Genomic DNA, 18,357 nt, shown 5'->3' with positions numbered 1-18,357 from the left:
AGGAACTATGACAGTGTAGTCTATCAGTAACAATACTAACAGTAAATCGATACATACAAAGATTCTAGTAAGCGATATATTCTTCTTGAACTGAAATTTTTGTAACGAAAATTTCAAACAAAATCTCAAGTAACTGTGTGAAGTGTCTAAGAACCACTCAAAGGATCTATGTGTATATGTATAAGCTAATAAGAACAAAGAAACCCACTCAAGTATTACCTGCTGCGAAATACTTCCAGCATAAATTCTCTGAGAAATTAGTCTCCTACTCTCCTGCAGTCCTGCTCAGGTCTTTACTTTCTCGAATTAGTCTCCTGGTATCTTCAATCCTTTCGAGGACATTTGTGACAGTAATATCAAACGCGTCTTCTATTTTGTTCAATTTTTTTCGAGCATATATTATTCTTGGTATCATTCTTATTACTTCCTCCCTCATAGAAGACACATCTTCCTTTGAAATTTGTGACAGCAATTCTTCAACTCTGACAGTACCATTCATAACCCCATCTTCTGGTATGAAAACAGAATACTTTGTGTAATTCTTTGGAAAATGCCACAAGTATTGAATGTAAGCTGATCCTGGGTGGAAAAATACAGGGATACAACCAGCTAAAATCGAATCAAAAGTTGATCTTCTTGTGTATGAATCTCCAGGAGGTTGCAGGCAGAAATCAGACTTCATGAACATCTCAATGATATGTGTTGGAGTTTTACACAATTCTTTGTTTTCCACACAGTTAACTAACTTGCAACGATGATTCAACGCATTTTTACACTGACTGATCAACTCCCCTCTGATGTATCTTGTAGCATTGGGACGTGGGCCCCCAACAAACGAGAAGAGGTATCTTCTTCTTCTTTCTTTCGATGATCTCCTCACTCGTTCCTGCCACTCATGCACTTCATTAATACTCGAGGGATGGAAATAGGTCGGATATGGGATCGCAAATTCATTGTTTTCATAAGGTTTTTTTGATTCAATTGTTAATACCGTCATGTTGATGACTTCAGACAACCTCAGTAAATTACTACCCCAACTATCAGTACTATTACCACCACCTATCCTACTGAAATCCCAACTGATTCTTCCTGCAACAAAGAAGTGATCCATACCAGACATTCGAGTCCACTCATGCTTTTCCCTTACCCAAGTCACAAAATCCAAGGCTGCTGCATCCCTAACAGAGCAGTTTACTTGGCTCCAAAGAAACCGGCTGATCTCTAAACCAGGGTAAAATGGGAGATAAACTGCTGAGGCTAAGGAAGAATTCTTAGTTAAACACTCATACTGCTTCATTCTACTGTGGAATATCACAGATAACATAAACTGGTTAGTATTATACCAACTTTTCTTGATAATCCTAGGCCCTAAACCGTCATTACTTACATAAGGGCAGAAATCAATCCATTTTGAAAGAGTTTTACAGTTTATAAGCAAGTCTTGGTTGAACCTTGGAGGAAGATCATGTATGTAAATGTAACGGCCCGTGCAAGGATCTTTCTTTACATGAATGCTGTCTACTGCTTTTGAATCAGATTTTTGCAGTTGATCAACTCTTGGTGATATCTTCATATCAGGAAACCGCCAACCAATTTTGCAATTTGTAACAAACATTGTATTTTCATAAAGGATTGAGGAGTAGTAGTAGAAGAAGGCAGGTAGTGTAAGGCACAACATTAACAATGTTGCAATAGCCATTTGTAATGGAGAATGCATGAAGAATGGCATTAAGCCTAATCTTGGTTTTTTTGGGATTAATAAGGAGAGCATAATTTGATTTAAATTATGCAAATTTCTCCTATATGAATTGAACGAGCCCTCTAAAGGCTAGGCAATGTTGAATAATAATATGAAGAATAACAAAATAAAAGAAAAATAAAATAATGGCATATATTTTTGGAGAGTAATCAAGAATTCAAGATTTTATTGTATAAATGTCATCAAAATTGATTTGTTACTCTCGGGAAAATGATTCTTTACCTTAGAAGTCAAAATATTTTTTTTTAAAATAAAAATATCCAAGGATTTTCTTGGATTGTTATCTTCTTGAGGAATTATTTCTTTGAGATACACTTGTTATTTAAGATGTGTTTTATTACGTACTCTGTATTTAACTTTCACTAACATTTTTTCGAAAAAAGAAAAATCACTTCTTTGAATTTGTATAAACCAGTTCAGTGTCTGTGCAAAGCACGGTTACTACTAAAATAATTTATTATTTTAAATAAAAAGACTTGCGATATTAGGAAAACGTGAAAATAAAAATGATATATGAAAAAGTATAAATTCAAAGTTGTGAAAAAAATATTCAAATGAACTAAATTTGCATATTACAATACAAATTTAATGATTATTTTTGTGTACTTGTACGTAGATCGATCTAATAAAATTAATCAAACCCGAATGACTAACCCAAGACTAATTTTTGAAAAAACCCGAGCATAACTGAGTTAGTCAAATGCCACATAGTTGAAATTGAGTACAATTTTGATAAATGGACTTCTAATGTTAGTCTATTTACCATATCTTATTATTTTAATTAACATTCGTACTCACCATGTATTAATATTAACAGTAGACTAACGTTAGAAGTCCGGCCATTCATCAATATTATTTAAATTTGTTATCAAATTAAAAAGTTATAATAATACAGAAATAAAATTATATCATAAAGGAAAAAATAATATTGATTCACTTTTCCATATATTATGGTAATAATTTATGGTAATGGAATTATGTTTTTATTTCATTTTTATCTTAGTTTCCTAAAGTAGCTAGGTAATGTATTTTTTTAAAGGGAAAATTTGTAAAAAAATAAGCCAACCTTTGACCAATTGGTAAATGGTACACCCGGTTGTATGTAGCTCTACATGCAACCGGGTAGTTATGATTTTTAACCCCTTAAAAAGCACATTTATAGTTTAAAGCACATTTTTACAGGTTAAAGTACATTTTTTATAGCTTAAAAGCAGATACATTTCAAAATAACACATTGTTAGTACAAAAGAACATACGAGCGCGAAGAATTTGAGAGGATATGTAAACTGATGTTGGTTGCTCACCTTTTAAGTTTAGGTTTTTTCCCCAATTGGAAGAAGATATGCATGCAATATCATAATATTTGAAAAACAAATGTGCATTAAAATTGTAAAAATGTGATTTTAAACTGAAAAATGTGCTTTTTAACTGAAAATGTGCTTTTAAACTGAAAAATGTGCTTTTTTTGAGAGATTAGAAAATACAAAACGATCTGGTTGCATGTAGAGCTACATACAACCGGGTGTACCTAATAATTTGTGAACCTTTGACCGTTCTTCTAAAAACAATCCTGCTTTTGAGTTATTTATGAATAATCCATCGTTTGAGGGTTATCTTCCAAAAACAGTCCTTTTTACCTACGACCTTAATAGCTGGTCAATTTTTTTTTAAAGAGATTAAGCATACCACATGTTACTTTGTAATTGGTTTAGATTATTTTATATTTAATTATTATTTTTACACAAAACTCTCTTCTCCCTTATCTCTCCTTCCCCCTTGTCTCTCCTTTATTCTGCCTCACTATCTCATCTAGCCTCTGCCCTCATGCTCCCTTCTTCTCCCTGCTTCTCCTTAATTACTTCATTCTCTCGATTTTACGTTTCTTCATTTCATTTTCTACTCTCTTGTTTCGATTTTTTAGTTGAATTTTGATTGATTGTTACATTTTCTCAATTTCCACAACAATCAAATCTCAAAATTGAAAACCACCATTGTCGGCCACTATTAACACAAATGAGTCGACCAACCACCACCCCCGCCTAAGGCCACTGCCTCCTCCGTTACCTTCTCTCCTCCCAGAACCGTGCCGACAAACCTCCTAAAAGCTTCCCTGATTTCCCTCTCTTCCTCGCGCTTCCCTGCTTCCTCCCTCCCTCCTCTGTCGCAACTCTGTTGTCGCTCCACTACCATTTCCCACCCAAACTACCTTTATCTTTGCCGATGAGGCGAAATCCAGATATGCCAAAGCTCTCCCCTACTTCACCTCCCTTGCTCTCCCTCTCTTCCACCCTGCAGTCCCTCTCTCCACAGCGGACCATCACTTACTAGCTCTTTCTCCTTGGTTCTCCACCCTATTTTATATCTTCATCGCTCGAACCACCACATTCATCACCGTCCAACCCCAAGCGTCGAGGAGATAAATCAAAATAAATGGCAGTCATTTGAGGAAGTTGGTACTGATTCGGGAAGGGTGTTAGACAAGGTATCATTCCAGAGGAGAGAGAAAGCGTTGGGGAAGGGGGAAATACATGGGGGCGGGGAAGCCATGGAGGCTTCATTGAAGATGGGAGGAGAGAGATTAATGACAGTCCTGGATATGGGAGGAAGAAAAGAAGAAGGTTTTTGAAAAAAAAAAAATTAAAACTTAAAGTTGAAATTAAATTAAATCAGACCAATTAGAGTGAGACACGTGCCATATTTACTTGTCAATCAGGTTACCATCCGGTCACCACCTATTTTGGGAAGATAACCCTCAAACGTTGCATTATTCATAAATAACTCAAAGGTGGGACTGTTTTTAGAAGAACGGTCAAAGGTTGTCTTATTTTTTACAAATTTTCCTTTTTAAAGTAAAAGGAGTAAAAATATTTTGGCGAAAAAAAATTACATCAGGAAGTGACACGTGTCGTTCCTGGTGTCTGTTTTATTATAATGTAATAGATTTATTTTTCTTAAATTTGTGCGGAGTACTTATTTAAACTTTTATTTATTGAATTTATTTTATCTCAAATAGTTTAAGATTAGTTGAACTTAATTATTTTAATCTTAAATCGAACTTGGGTTGCCTTTTTACTCATAAACTTTACTTATCTTTTGTTTGCAGATGACAATTTACTCTTTGTTAGAGCGAACCGACTGGAGTGCAAAGGTACAATTAATACCCTAAACAAATATGAAGTAGCATCCGGACAAAAAATTAACTATGAGAAGTCGGAAGTTTCTTTTAGTAGAGGGATGAGTACTGATAAGAGTTCTGAAGATGTGACAAGTCGACAAACATGGCAAGTACGTATGGATTCCTACTGTTGCGGGAAGATGTAAGAAAGTCGTATTTAGTGCACTTATGGACATAATATGGAAAAAACTGCAGGGATAGAAGGAGAAATTATTCTCATGAGCTGGGAAAGAAGTGCTTCTCAAATCCTTCACTTAGGCCATTCCGACCTATTTGATGGGTGTTTATAAATTTCCTTGCTCGGTAATACACGATATTAGCTCGGCAATGGCACGATTTATTTTGGGAACAAACAAGAGCGCAGAGGAAGATACATTGGAAGAGTTGGGGTTCTATGTGTGAACCGAAGTGCATAGGTGGAACGGGTTTTAAAGATTTGTGACTTCTTAATGATGCCCTACTTGGTAGCGTGCATGACATTTGTGAAGGAAATAATGCCCTTGGTCCAAGTATGCATTCAATGCTAAGTCTAATAAATGCGGTTCAGTATTAATTAATTATACAAGTTAATAATTCAGTGAGATCAAGTGAACTGTATGCCTAGCTAGAGGCCGCTTCAGTTCAAGTGGAATTAATAATATTAATCCACAGCTTACTCTTGACTGAACCCGTAGGGTCACACAAATAGTAGGTGAACGGATCAAGTATTTAAGTGAATTAAATACTCCATTTATGGATATTCGAAATCGACGGATCTCGGTTCCAGTGGGAGCTGAAATCGTCAAAAGGCAAATTATGAATACTCCGAAACGATGATATTGCCGGAAACGGAAATATGGATCGTATCGGAAATATAAATATTATCCAAGTCGTAGATGTTGCCGGAAACGGAAACATGGTACGTATCGGAAAATATTATCGGAAATGGAAATATTGCCGGAATCGGAAATATTGCCGGAAACGGAAATATTGTCGGAATCGGAAATATTATCGGAATCGCAAAACAATTCCGAAATCGGAAATATTAAATATTTGTTCGAAACGGAAATTAATTCCGGAATCGGAAATATTTAATGTTCGAATCGGAAAAGAATTCCGGAATCAGAAAATTAATCGGAAGCGCGTCGTACGAAATAAACAACGGACAAGCTTGCTAGACGCAAGGCCCAACACGAAGCCAGGCCTGCGCCTAGCGAAGCCCGCGCACAGCGAGGCGAGCCAGCAGGCCGCCAAGGCACGCAAGGCCCAGCCAAGCAGCACGCAAGGCCAGGCCCCGCGTGTGGCAAGGCCAGCAAGTTGGTGCGCCCCTTGTGGGCTGCGTTGCATCTGCTGGGCCGAGCCAGGCCACTGCGCGCGGGCATGCCCTTCATGGGCTGTTCGTGCGTGTTAGTGTGTTCGTGCATGTTACGAATCCTTAAGCTTCTAGGATTTATCCGATTATACTATTTTCCTAAAACTACTAGAATTAGTTGTTTAGTTAAACACTAAATTAATAGATTTAATTAGTATCTAATTCTAATAAGATTAGATAAGTTGAATCCTAGTAGGTTTCTAGTTCCGATAATCCTACCCTATAGATAGGTGATGGCAATCTCAATTTATAACACATCAAAAAGTATTCATATAGTTTTAAGTTAAAAACTAAAGTTAATAATTTGCCACAAAATTATAACCGAATAAAATAATACCTTAGGCTAAATTCTAGTTAATTGAATCTAAGGCGGATCCTAACGTGCTTTGGATTATCTACGGAGGGACTACACTTGGAGTACTAAACTTGTTCTTGTTCGGTTCGGGAGCAGCTAGGGAGGGCACGCTACAAATGTGCATCCTAAATTATGCTAATTGTTATGTGAAAATTAATTTGGATTCCTGGCTTTATGGTTTTTCCGCATGAAATATATGTTTTTATATTTGTCATAACCTAAAAGTGGTATCACGAGCCTCTAATTAATTCCATAATCAATTATAGTTAACATGGTTAAATTTTATAAATTTGCAATGAATTAAAGGGGTGATTAATTTCGATTTTTGTAATTAATTGCAAATTCGTGTGATTATTTAATTATATGTTCGCAAGATTTTCGGCAGTTTAGTCAATAATGGTTGGAATTGTATAATGTTACATTGAATTTCGCATGTAAACGGCGTTTTAAAATTTTGACTAAAATCAAAGATTTCATGCCGAACCCAGAATTCCCAAATTCGAAACCTAACTATGACTTTTCGGAGGTTTTAGTTTTTCAAACGCAAAATTTATAATTTTTAGGATGTTATATTAAATATTTGCGATTCTTGTTTGTAAATCTTGAATCTATGATTGACCTACTGTATATGTTTAAAAATTTTAATGCCTAAGCTTGTTAATTATACAAACCTAATTTGTAATTGTAATTAATTTGTTGAAATTCGAATAATTTAGAATTTGATTTGATTTTCATAATTAATTAGCAATTTAATTAGGAACCCATGATTAAAAACCACCATAAAATTTGTTAAATTTGAAAAATTTTAAAATTTTATTACCTAGATTTGAATCCATGAAAATAAACTTGATCGGAAATTAATTTGAATAATAAATTTTCGATTTTTCGCCCTAAATTTATGAAATTAATATGATTTATTAATTCGTATATAAATTTAAATAATAAAGTTTTGATTTTTATAAAATCCGTTCACGAATCTTGCACGCACAAAGCAATGGACGCTAAGTGTTACCCTTAAGGGGTGTTGTATAGTGCGGGCATGCGACGACGAGCAAGGGAGCTCGTCGCCCATGCGGTACCAATGCAGCGAGCAAGGGCGTGGCACGAGAGGGCAAGGCAGCAGCCCTGCCTTGCGTCGAGTGCTGCGAGTAGTGGGCGGGTGGGGCGAGAAGCAAGGCACCAAGCAAGCAGAGGCTGCGCGCGCGGGCAGCGAGCGTTGCCCCGCACCAGCGAGCGCTGTCTCGCCCAGCGAGGGATGCCTCTCCACAGCGAGCGAGCTGCTGCTGCGCGTATGTGTTGCTGGCTCGCTTGCTGCGTCTACGCGTGGCTTCTCGTGCCTTGCTATGCGATCAGTCTAGTGGGCAGCCCATGGGGCGATGCTGCTACATGCACTCGACGAGGCATGGGCGCGAGCCCATGGCCTCGTCTTGACCCGATTGGTTCGTTTTAATTTAATTTTGATTTTCAGTTGGAAAAACGATTTTAATTTAATTTAAAATTTGTAATTTAATTTTTTCTCGGATTTTACTTTTGAATAATTTAATTATTATAAATTTTATTTATACTAATTATTTTACTAAAATTAAAACCTGGATTAAATTTAAATTAATTAATTTAATAAACTGAAAATAAATTAAAGGATTCATATAATAATTTATATGAGCTTTAAATTTTAATTAAATTTGTATGTTTCCGGTTGGACTAGGAAATACAATTTTATGTTTAAAATTAGTAAAGCATGTAAATTTCTTGGTTTTAGTGGGAGCGTTTTAGTCATAAACTCTTGATTAGGTCTACATTACTTTAAGGTTAAAACAAATCGATTAGAATTAATTAGGATTGAATAATTTGTAGATTATTGGAAGCCTTGATTAATTGCTACAAATATTTATGTGATGCCTAATATGTTCTACTAACCAGCTATGTGGGTCATTCATTGATAAATTAATGGGTGAATGGTATATTGTAAATGTACAGTTTTGCAGGTTATGGAAATTGACTAGTATGACCCAAATAGGATAGAAAATATGGTCTGCGTACCATTAATTTGAATGTAATATTTTTATTGCTATAAATATCGTCTGCGTACCATCAAATAGTTGTAATTAGTTTCAATTATAGCTTATCCTATTTGAAGAAAATGGCGCCTCCCATGGTGAAATTCAAGACGGATTTCCAATCCATTTTCAAGACGGAGTTTGAAGTTGAAGCTTCAAGATGAAGTCGGGCCATTCTAGATCACATTTATATCTTATGCATGCTTTAAGTTATTTATTGCTTTAAATATGTCTTAATTATACATGAGATTGTGGCTTGATTATGTTGCATGATTAAGGATTTTAGTTCACTTAAAATCTAACCAACATAGTAAGAGCCTTAAGTTCCAAACTTTAAAAATTGAGTTAAAAGGTGCCATGCCAAAATAACACTTACTTGGATAACCTTTACATCAATCTTAGTAATAGTTTTCCGCCATAGCGAGGTGTTACTTATTGATCCTAAAGGGGTAAGGTACACAAATAATTGTGAGTACATGTTAGTTTTGGTGAAACTCAATGATATAAGTAAGGAGTCCTTTTATGTCGTGGCAAATGAGATAGGTTTACCTAATAAGTTCTTAGACGTACCTATCAACCAAGAGTAGTTTCTGGACTATTAGCAAAGGCTTTGCTTACCTAAAATATTTTAGAATTGAGTCTAAATACATAATGTGCTTAATTCTTCAATGATTTAAGGATCTTGGATTCATTTTATTCACACCTGCCGGAATAATAAATTCGAATAAAATGCTTATGACTTGTTTAAATTGCATGATTGCTTTAATTTTCAAGTTATTACTCATGATAAATGTTTAGACTTTGCATGCTTCAATGTATGTTTTAATTATTATTTATAATTAAATATCTTGCACTGCAGTAAATCCTTTTAGAAAAGTAGCAGTAAATTTCCTCGATTGGTAGTGAATCCAAGAACGATTCACGGAAATGAGAGAAAATGAGCAATTTAAAATGTACGTTTCTTTTAGAGACTTTTATGGTTGTTTTCGAGTATCAAAGTCGAATGGCAAACCGATTGGTGCTTGTGAATTCAAAATACAATGTAGTTTTGAGATCATAAAGCATTGAGTTTAAACGGTCAGCTTTACCAATGGTTAACAACCTAATATCTTTTTCCATTTAATTCTCGAATGAGTCTAGTCCCTAGACATTCGAATAGATCGATGCTTAGAGAACTTTAGAAGCTTCTGGTAAGATCATCTAGTTGAAGAAAATATTCAACATAAATAAAATGGTAAGAACTTTGTTGGAGTGACATTGGACATGTCTAAAAAAGTATAAAATTCAACACTAGAGAAGTCAATTCTTAGGACTAAAAGAAAAGGTACAAGAAATAGGATAACAAGGAACAAATGAAAGTAATTTACAATTCCATTTTTATAAGTTTATGTTTAAATAGAAGTGACCTAGCAATCAAACTTCCTTGGTATCATATACCACTTGAGATTCTTACTTCGGTAATAACTCAAACAATGGAAGCTAGGATACACTAATGACCTACAAGTGGGAAATGAAGCATGGCAATGCTACATTAGTTGTAGGGTCATCTAGTTTGTTTTAAGTCCTTTCAAAGGCTGTAACTTAATGGCTATTTTGTTCCATAATCAGCATACCTAAATTTCTGCTTCAAACACAGAAAGACTCACATTCAAGAAAAACAAAAACGACGTTTGTTTGTTTATTTGAATGAAATGTTCACTTACGGGATGAGTCATGTATGCTTGATTAAAACAAACAATTCTTTAACAATAAGAACTTTACTAGGTTCAAATCAACCCCTTGATTTGAGTTCCACTAATCTTTGGTATTGTTGCTTAGACCATATCAACAAGTTAACATTCTAAAGCTCTATTTTGATGGACTTTTGAAAGTTGATTGATTTCTAGATCATTCAAGACAATCTAAGTCTTACTTGTTGAAAGTAACAAAAGATATGAACTATTGTTAGAACACCTAGACAATAGAGTTCAAAGCTAAAAAAAGATTTTATGACTTTATTATTTCACATGGTTTTGAGTTAATATGGATTTATTTACTCAAAGTGATATAAATTTGAATCTGTTTGGCTAGTTCAAAGATTCATAGAAAAGTATAAAAACGTCCACTTGGTAAGAAATCATAAAGATCTAGGATAGATCATGTTAATGATTACTTGAGACCAAAAATGATCATCAATGATTGTTTGTACTTTCACGATCTAGCTCCATAATATATGGCATATCTAAGTTGGAATGATCGAAGTCAATTAGTACTTGATTCGATCAATGATCAATCATAAAAACTTTGAGTAAAAACAAAATGCTCAACTACCACCAAACTAAACCAAATTCGTCAAAGCTATTGAAAAATAATTTCAGAATATCTTTTCAATAATATATATCTAAAGAGTTGCTAAACTCAGTGGGAGCTTAGGGTTTGTTATTCGACAAACTAAGGTCCAAGTCTAGATATATGTTTCATTGTGATTTATTCAAATGAGACACAAGGGTATTGTTTCTACCACGAATTTTTGAGAATATAATGTTTTTTTGCTCGAAATAATGTCCTTTTGGAGATTCGTTTCCAAAATGACAAGTGGGAGAAAATAGACCTCAAAAGTCTTTGAGGCGAACAACAAACATAAAACGACATTTCGGAGGCTTTTCAAAGTTCTTTAGAATCCAAACACTTATTCTTTAAGGACTTTAGAAGTGGCTTTAAAGAATAGACATCTCTTAGAAGACTTTACAAATGCTTCAAGGAGAACATAATATTCAAAGGACTTTCAAGTGGCTATTGATATTCTATTGTTTGATGTTCTACACCCAAGTAGGCATAGAGTTCAGGTCACTGAAACTATGAGATTCTTCTATTAGATAGTGAAGAAACCTACAACTTGCAGTCAAACTATTATCATGTAGATTAATGAGTTTGTGACTTATAAGAAAGCTATGACGAAACCCAGATTCCCTAAAATGGTTAGAGGCCATATATAGACTCAATGTTTTAAATGGTTAAAGGCCATAAAACATAATTAATGTTTTGATGACAAAATTGAAATTTTGTTGATTTGCAAGAATAGTTTCACACCTATTGGTTGCAAATTGGTTTTAAGGATAAAAATCATCAAATATGAAATTGTGTCTTCACAAAAATCTAGATTAGTTGCTAAAGGTTAGAAGCAAATTCATGGCGTGGATTGTGTTGAAACCTCATGCATAATCGTAATTCTCAAGTCTATAATTCAAGCAATGATTGCATATTGGTACATATGGCAATTGGATGACAAAACATCTTCCTCAATCAAATGTTGGAAGAAACTATGTACATGGCATGTCATAGGATTTGTAGATCCAAATAAATACTTGAAAAGGAAAGCTAGCTTATGAAATCTAAGTACAGATTTAAGCAAGCAATTGGGAATTGGAACTGTATTTTAGTGAGACTAATAAGTACTTTAGTTTCATAAAATGTACATGATTCTTATACATATATCAGAAGTTTAGTGGGAGTACGTAAAACTTAATTGGTCCTATGTGTATCACACACATATCTCTCTATTGTGAAATAACATTCAAATGCTAATGACTTAGATTTGAAATTATTCATCCATGATGGACCAAGGCAAAACTTAGTACATCCTGGGTATTAAGATCTATTTACAAAGATCTTAGAATATTGTTTTGGATTAAGTAATGGCATTTACTAAATCAAACACGAAAGACTCCTTAGGAGATATTTGACCCATATGAATAAATCTAAGTAAAGAATGTTTGAACTATGTATAAGCATTTACTAAGTTAAACATCAAAGGATCTAAATGAGATTCTTAACCTATATTATATGTCAAAGAATTTAGTTGGATTTAGTATCTACTGAAATTGGATGAGCTAAAGTTACATGAATAGAATTCAATTGGGAATTATTCTGCAAAAAAATTTATCATGTATGATATAATATAAGGATCGCCAAAAATGTATCGTATGGCTTTAGGCATGAAGAACATATACCAATCTCTATTGATCTAAGTAAAGATCAACTAGATTGAGATCAAGAAAAACTTATGGTACTTGAAAAGGTACATAGGAATAGTTCTTGATTCAAAGAAATAAAGATATGCTAAATAGTATAAAGCAAAGGATTAAAGACCCTTTGGAGTTAACCATTGGCAAGGACGAGCTACAGAGCATCGTGTTTTGAAATGGCAACATGGATTAAAGACCATGAGTTATTGCGTGGGAAATTTAAATATTAATTTTTATGTTCTAATATACAGATGGAAACTCATCCATGTATCTATGAACTGCTTGGATAAGTAAATCCAAACAAAGCATCACTAGCAACCTAAACAGTTGAAGTAAAAGTAATTATTGCCTAAGAAGCAATGAAACAGAGTTGTTTATGTTAGAGAGTTCTTCACTGAACTTGGGTAGATCACATGTCTGCTGACTTGATGGTTCTTCATTGCAAAATGCTTAGAACCACTATCAAAGTAAGAAAGACTAGATCACAAAATAAACATAATCAAAAGATCTTATCATCCTATCTCGAAGAACATTCGATGAAAGGGATATTAAGATTGGCAAAGCATGATAACTAAACCTATGCAACAAGTGAGAAGCAACAATCACATTGTAGCACTGGAAATCAAGCATAGCTTTGAAATCCATGAACTATTTTAAAGATGGGTTAGAGGCCCATGGTTGTAAAACATTGGGGTTGAACATTTATCATATATGAAATGTATTTTTATATTCCATTTAATCTTGGTTTAGTATTAAATGATGAGTCCTTTCAATTTGACAATATATTCAAGATAGATTGTCAGGACCAGTCCTGTGACTAAGAAATGTCTATCAAGTGAACTTGAATGTCAAAAGTTGAAAAAGGTCCCTGGTAGGAAGTTTTCTATAAAGATGGACGCATAGAAAATGCTAGACGACTAGAATGCAAGATGACTAGTAGTTCTGTTTCTTGAACTATGAGGACATGGCAATGTTGCAATCATTTGCATAGATACTTACTTTGAGAAGACTAGTATCGGACAGACCTATGAAACTTTACAGTAAGAGATGAAAATCGGTCATAAGTAAATTTCATTAAAATTATTAGACACCAATCCTCAATACCTGAGTGATTTGAGATTACTTGTTTGAGAACTGGTTACTTTGACGTTGTCAACCGTCGCACCGTAAAAGGAGGCTATAACGGCAACGCTCGGGTAATCACTTATCAAACAAAGTCTAATCTCAAGATCGCAAGATTGGGATTGTCCTCCCATAAATCGGGATGAGATGCTGAAAGTTGTACAAGGCCATTAGGAGAGCTAGAAACTGTAAAATGCAAGGCCGTGCTCAGATGAATCATAGGCTATAATTATTTGTTTATTTGATCAGTTGAACTTTGAAACCGAGAAATACCTCTGGACATAATAAGGATGAAAACTCTTACCTTATGTTCATGAGCAAGCATCAAGCGACAAAGGAATTAGGCAATGCACACTTGTCCCTAAGGACAAGTGGGAGACTGAAGGAAATAATGCCCTTGGTCCAAGTATGCATTCAATGCTAAGTCTAATAAATGCGGTTCAGTATTAATTAATTATACAAGTTAATAATTCAGTGAGATCAAGTGAACTGTATGCCTAGCTAGAGGCTTCTTCAGTTCAAGTGGAATTAATAATATTAATCCACAACTTACTCTTGACTGAACCCGTAAGGTTACACAAATAATACGTGAACGGATCAAGTATTTAAGGGAATTAAATACTCCATTTATGGATATTCGGAATCGACGGATCTCGATTCCAGTTGGAGCTGAAATCGTCAAAAGGCAAATGATGAATACTCCGGAAACGATGATATTGCCGGAAACGAAAATACGGATCGTATCGGAAATATAAATATTATCCAAGTCGTAGATGTTGCCGGAAACGGAAACATGGTACGTATCGGAAAATATTATCGGAAATGGAAATATTACCGGAATCGGAAATATTGTCGGAAACGAAAATATTGTCGGAATCGGAAATATTATCGGAATCAGAAAATAATTCCGGAATCGGAAATATTAAATATTTGTTCGAAACGGAAATTAATTCCGGAAGCGGAAATTTTAAATGTTCGAATCGGAAAATTAATCGGAAGCGCGTCCTACGAAATAAACATCGGACAAGCTTGCTAGACGCAAGGCCCAACACGAAGCCAGGCCTGCGCCTAGCAAAGCCCGCGCACAGCAAAGCGAGCCAGCAGTCCGCCAAGACACGCAAGGCCCAGCCAAGAAGCACGCAAGGCCAGGCCCAGCGTGTGGCAAGGCCAGCAAGCTGGCGCGCCCCTTGTGGGTTGCGTTGCAGCTGCTGGGCCGAGCCAGCCCACTGCGCGCGCGGGCATGCCCTTCGTGGGCTGTTCGTGCGTGTTGGTGTGTTCGTGCATGTTACGAATCCTTAAGCTTCTAGGATTTATCCGATTATACTATTTTCCTAAAACTACTAGAACTAGTTGTTTAGTTAAACACTAAATGAATAGATTTAATTAGTATCTAATTTTAATAAGATTAGACAAGTTGAATCCTAGTAGGTTTCTAGTTCCGATAAATCCTACCCTATAAATAGGTGATGGCAATCACAATTTATAACACATCAAAAAGTATTCATATAGTTTTAAGTTAAAAACTAAAGTTAATAATTTGCCACAAAATTATAACCGAATAAAATAATACCTTAGGCTAAATTGTAGTTAATTGAATCTAAGGCAGATCCGGACGTGCTGTGGACTATCTACGGAGGGACTACACTTGGAGTCCTAAACTTGTTCTTGTTCGGTTCAAGAGCAGCTAGGAAGGGCACGCTACAAATGTATGCATCATAAATTATGCTAATTGTTATGTGGCAATTAATTTGGATTCCTGGCTTTATGGTTTTTCCGCATGAAATATATGTTTTTATATTTGTCATAACCTAACAATTTGGTTACTAGGGGGTGCACTTCTTGGGAGAGTTATGAAGTCAAAATATTACTCAAAAAGCTCTTTTCTTGAGTCTTCATTGGGGTATGCGAGTAGTTAATATTGAAGGAGTGTCTGACGTTCTAAAGCGCTAATCAAAGAAGGGACTTTATGGCGTATTGGTAATGGTTCTCGAGTTAACGTTTGGAGTGATCCTTGGCTTGCAGACGGTGAAGTGTGTGAGGGGGTCGAAAAAGCGCGAGGCTAATGCGTGACCTCGTCCCTCGTGGGTGTGACGATTCTTTTTATTCAATCAAGTGTAATTGGATTTCCTGTGAGTTTACACCCAATTGACTAGTAATATAGGAGTCGCCATTCAGTTTTTAACGACAATGAGAAAAACTGACAAAACCCGGTTATCGTGACATAAAGGGAGTGCAATTATGTTTGACCACGACGGTCGTAGGTTCCCTTGTGATCCCTGGTGTGGGGATCTCTCAACATACACCCGCAAGGTAGAGATTGAGGGTTCGGGGGACTGTAACTACCGAGAGGAGTACTCGCTCGTCGATAACTCCAGAGGCAGGATATCCTTACTAGCTCAGCATAAATAATAGAAGGGACATGCGTTAACTATTAAACTAATCTGAGTTGATTTTAGCAATATGCAACATATAATACTAGATCGATCGCGATTATCTGATTTAAATAGCATTGAGGGACCTAGCATGATAATCCAATTTCCCAAAAATATTATATTTGTTAGGCGTGGTAGAACAATCAGATTTAGTTAGTTTAACAGTTCATGAAAAGGGCGAGGAAAGCAATTAAATCATCGAGAAGGGGGCACATTACGACGCACCCTTGAGAGGTGCGTCACGGTTCTCAGAAAACTAACCACTTTGACTTTGCTATTTCTCCTTTTTATTTAACGAATCTCAAATTATGGGATAGGATACGTTCTGTTCGATTTATGGATCGATTGCGACAGAACGTGTGAACAATTTCGCAGCGTGAGGCTTAGGCCAAGGGTTGGAGTCAATACTCATAATATGAATTGTGTGTTGTGTCCTTTTCACGTCGAACTTAGGGGTCTATTTATAGGAAAAAGTGGCGTAGAAAGATAGTTTTTCAGGAATTTGAATACGAAACGGATTAGGAAAAGAATCCGTCCCAGGTATTTTCGGCGCCCAGCTCTGGGCGTCAAAGATTTCGGCGCCCAGGGCTGGGCGTTGAAAATAGGGTCTGGCAGAATTCTTTGTCAGATTGGACTCTAGAGTACGGAGTTCATTAAGAGACTTAATCCGAGTTATTTGGTGCGTATCAATTTACGACGAAATGCATCTGGGCCCTTTACGAACTCTAGGTTCGTTATGAGTTTAATTAATACGTTAACTCTTATTTCCGAATCATATTAGGAATAGGATTCTCGCAGTTTTCTATCTCATTTAGGATTTATGTTGGAATGCAACACCTAATTCTGACAGGTTTCTATCCTTTATGATTTGCCACTTTTAGAAGCTACCGTTTCCGGCAGTTACTTGTTAGGTTATGATACATATGATATTACATAAATCATGCGGAAACAACCATTAACCCAGGAATACATATTATTTACACATAATCATATAGCATAATTTAGATGCATACTCTTTGTTGCGTGCCCTCCCTAGCTGCGCCCGAACCGAGCAAGAACAAGTCTTTAGGACTCCAAGTGTCGTCCCTCCGTAGATAGTCCACAGCACGTCCGGATTTGCCTTAAGATTGACCAACTAGAATCGCCCTTAAGGTACTAGAATTTTCGGCACTTTTGAGCAAGATGTGTGGCTGGATTTTTCTCTCAAAAACTCACTTTGAATACTTTGAAACTCGTTATAAATTGTGAACCCAGGCCACATATTTATAGGGTTATGGAAAGGGAATTGGAATCCTATTCAGATACAAATTAATTAAACCTAGAATCCTACAAGAACTCTAATTTAATTAATTTATCAAATAGAATTAGGAATTTAATCATTAACCGAACTCTGCACGTTTTAGGAAACGTGCACGAACACAAACACTTACGCACACACACACGGCAGCCTTGATGGGCCGCCCATGCGTGCGTGCGAGCAGCAGCCCACGCAGCGAGGCCTGCGCGAGCCACAAGCCCACGCAAGCATCCGCGCGCGCTGTGCGCGCTGTGCGCGCTGCCACGGCCTGCTGGGCCTGGCCTTGCGCTGGGCCTGGCGTGGCTGTTTGTGTGGCGCGCTTGGCTTGCTGGGCGATGGCCTGGCTTCGTGCTGGGCCCTCGTCCGGCAGGCCTCGTCCGATGCTTATTCGTACGATACGCTTCCGATTAAATTTCCGATTCCGGAATTCATTTCCGATACGAACAATATTTAACATTTCCGATTCCGGAATTAATTTCCGTTTCGAACAAATATTTAATATTTCCGTTTCCGGAATTATTTTCCGATTCCAGTAATATTTCCGATTCTGACAATATTTCCGTTTCTGGCAATATTTCCGATTCTGGTAATATTTCCATTTCCGATAATATTTTCCGATACGTACCATGTTTCCGTTTCCGGCAACATCTACGACTTGGATAATATTTATATTTCCGATACGATCCATATTTCCGTTTCCGGCAATATCATCGTTTCCGGAGTATTCATTTCTTGCCTGTGACGATCTCAGCTCCCACTGAAACCAAGATCCGTCGATTCCGAATATCCATAGATAGAGTATTTA

The 18,357-nt window shown here is 36.0% G+C and overlaps 1 protein-coding gene across 1 annotated transcript; it reads right to left on the bottom strand.

Annotated features, from left to right (window-relative positions):
* Window positions 1-265: 265 nt before the first annotated feature.
* Window positions 266-1,699, bottom strand: LOC110776249 (probable xyloglucan galactosyltransferase GT11). The gene has a single exon (XM_021980798.2). The coding sequence runs from the start codon at window positions 1,697-1,699 to the stop codon at window positions 266-268; it is 1,434 nt and encodes a 477-aa protein (XP_021836490.2).
* Between the last annotated feature and the right edge of the window lie 16,658 nt (window positions 1,700-18,357).

The sequence above is a fragment of the Spinacia oleracea genome, chromosome 1 (assembly GCF_020520425.1).
Source record: "Spinacia oleracea cultivar Varoflay chromosome 1, BTI_SOV_V1, whole genome shotgun sequence".
Classification (NCBI taxonomy): Eukaryota; Viridiplantae; Streptophyta; class Magnoliopsida; order Caryophyllales; family Amaranthaceae; genus Spinacia; species Spinacia oleracea.
Note: the sequence above shows the minus strand (reverse complement) of the source record. Positions and strands in the feature narration are given on the sequence as shown.

What these genes read in the sequence shown, in the direction of transcription:
- LOC110776249 (XM_021980798.2), bottom strand. Translation starts at nt 1,699, where the DNA reads ATGGCTATTGCAACATTGTTAATGTTGTGCCTTACACTACCTGCCTTC.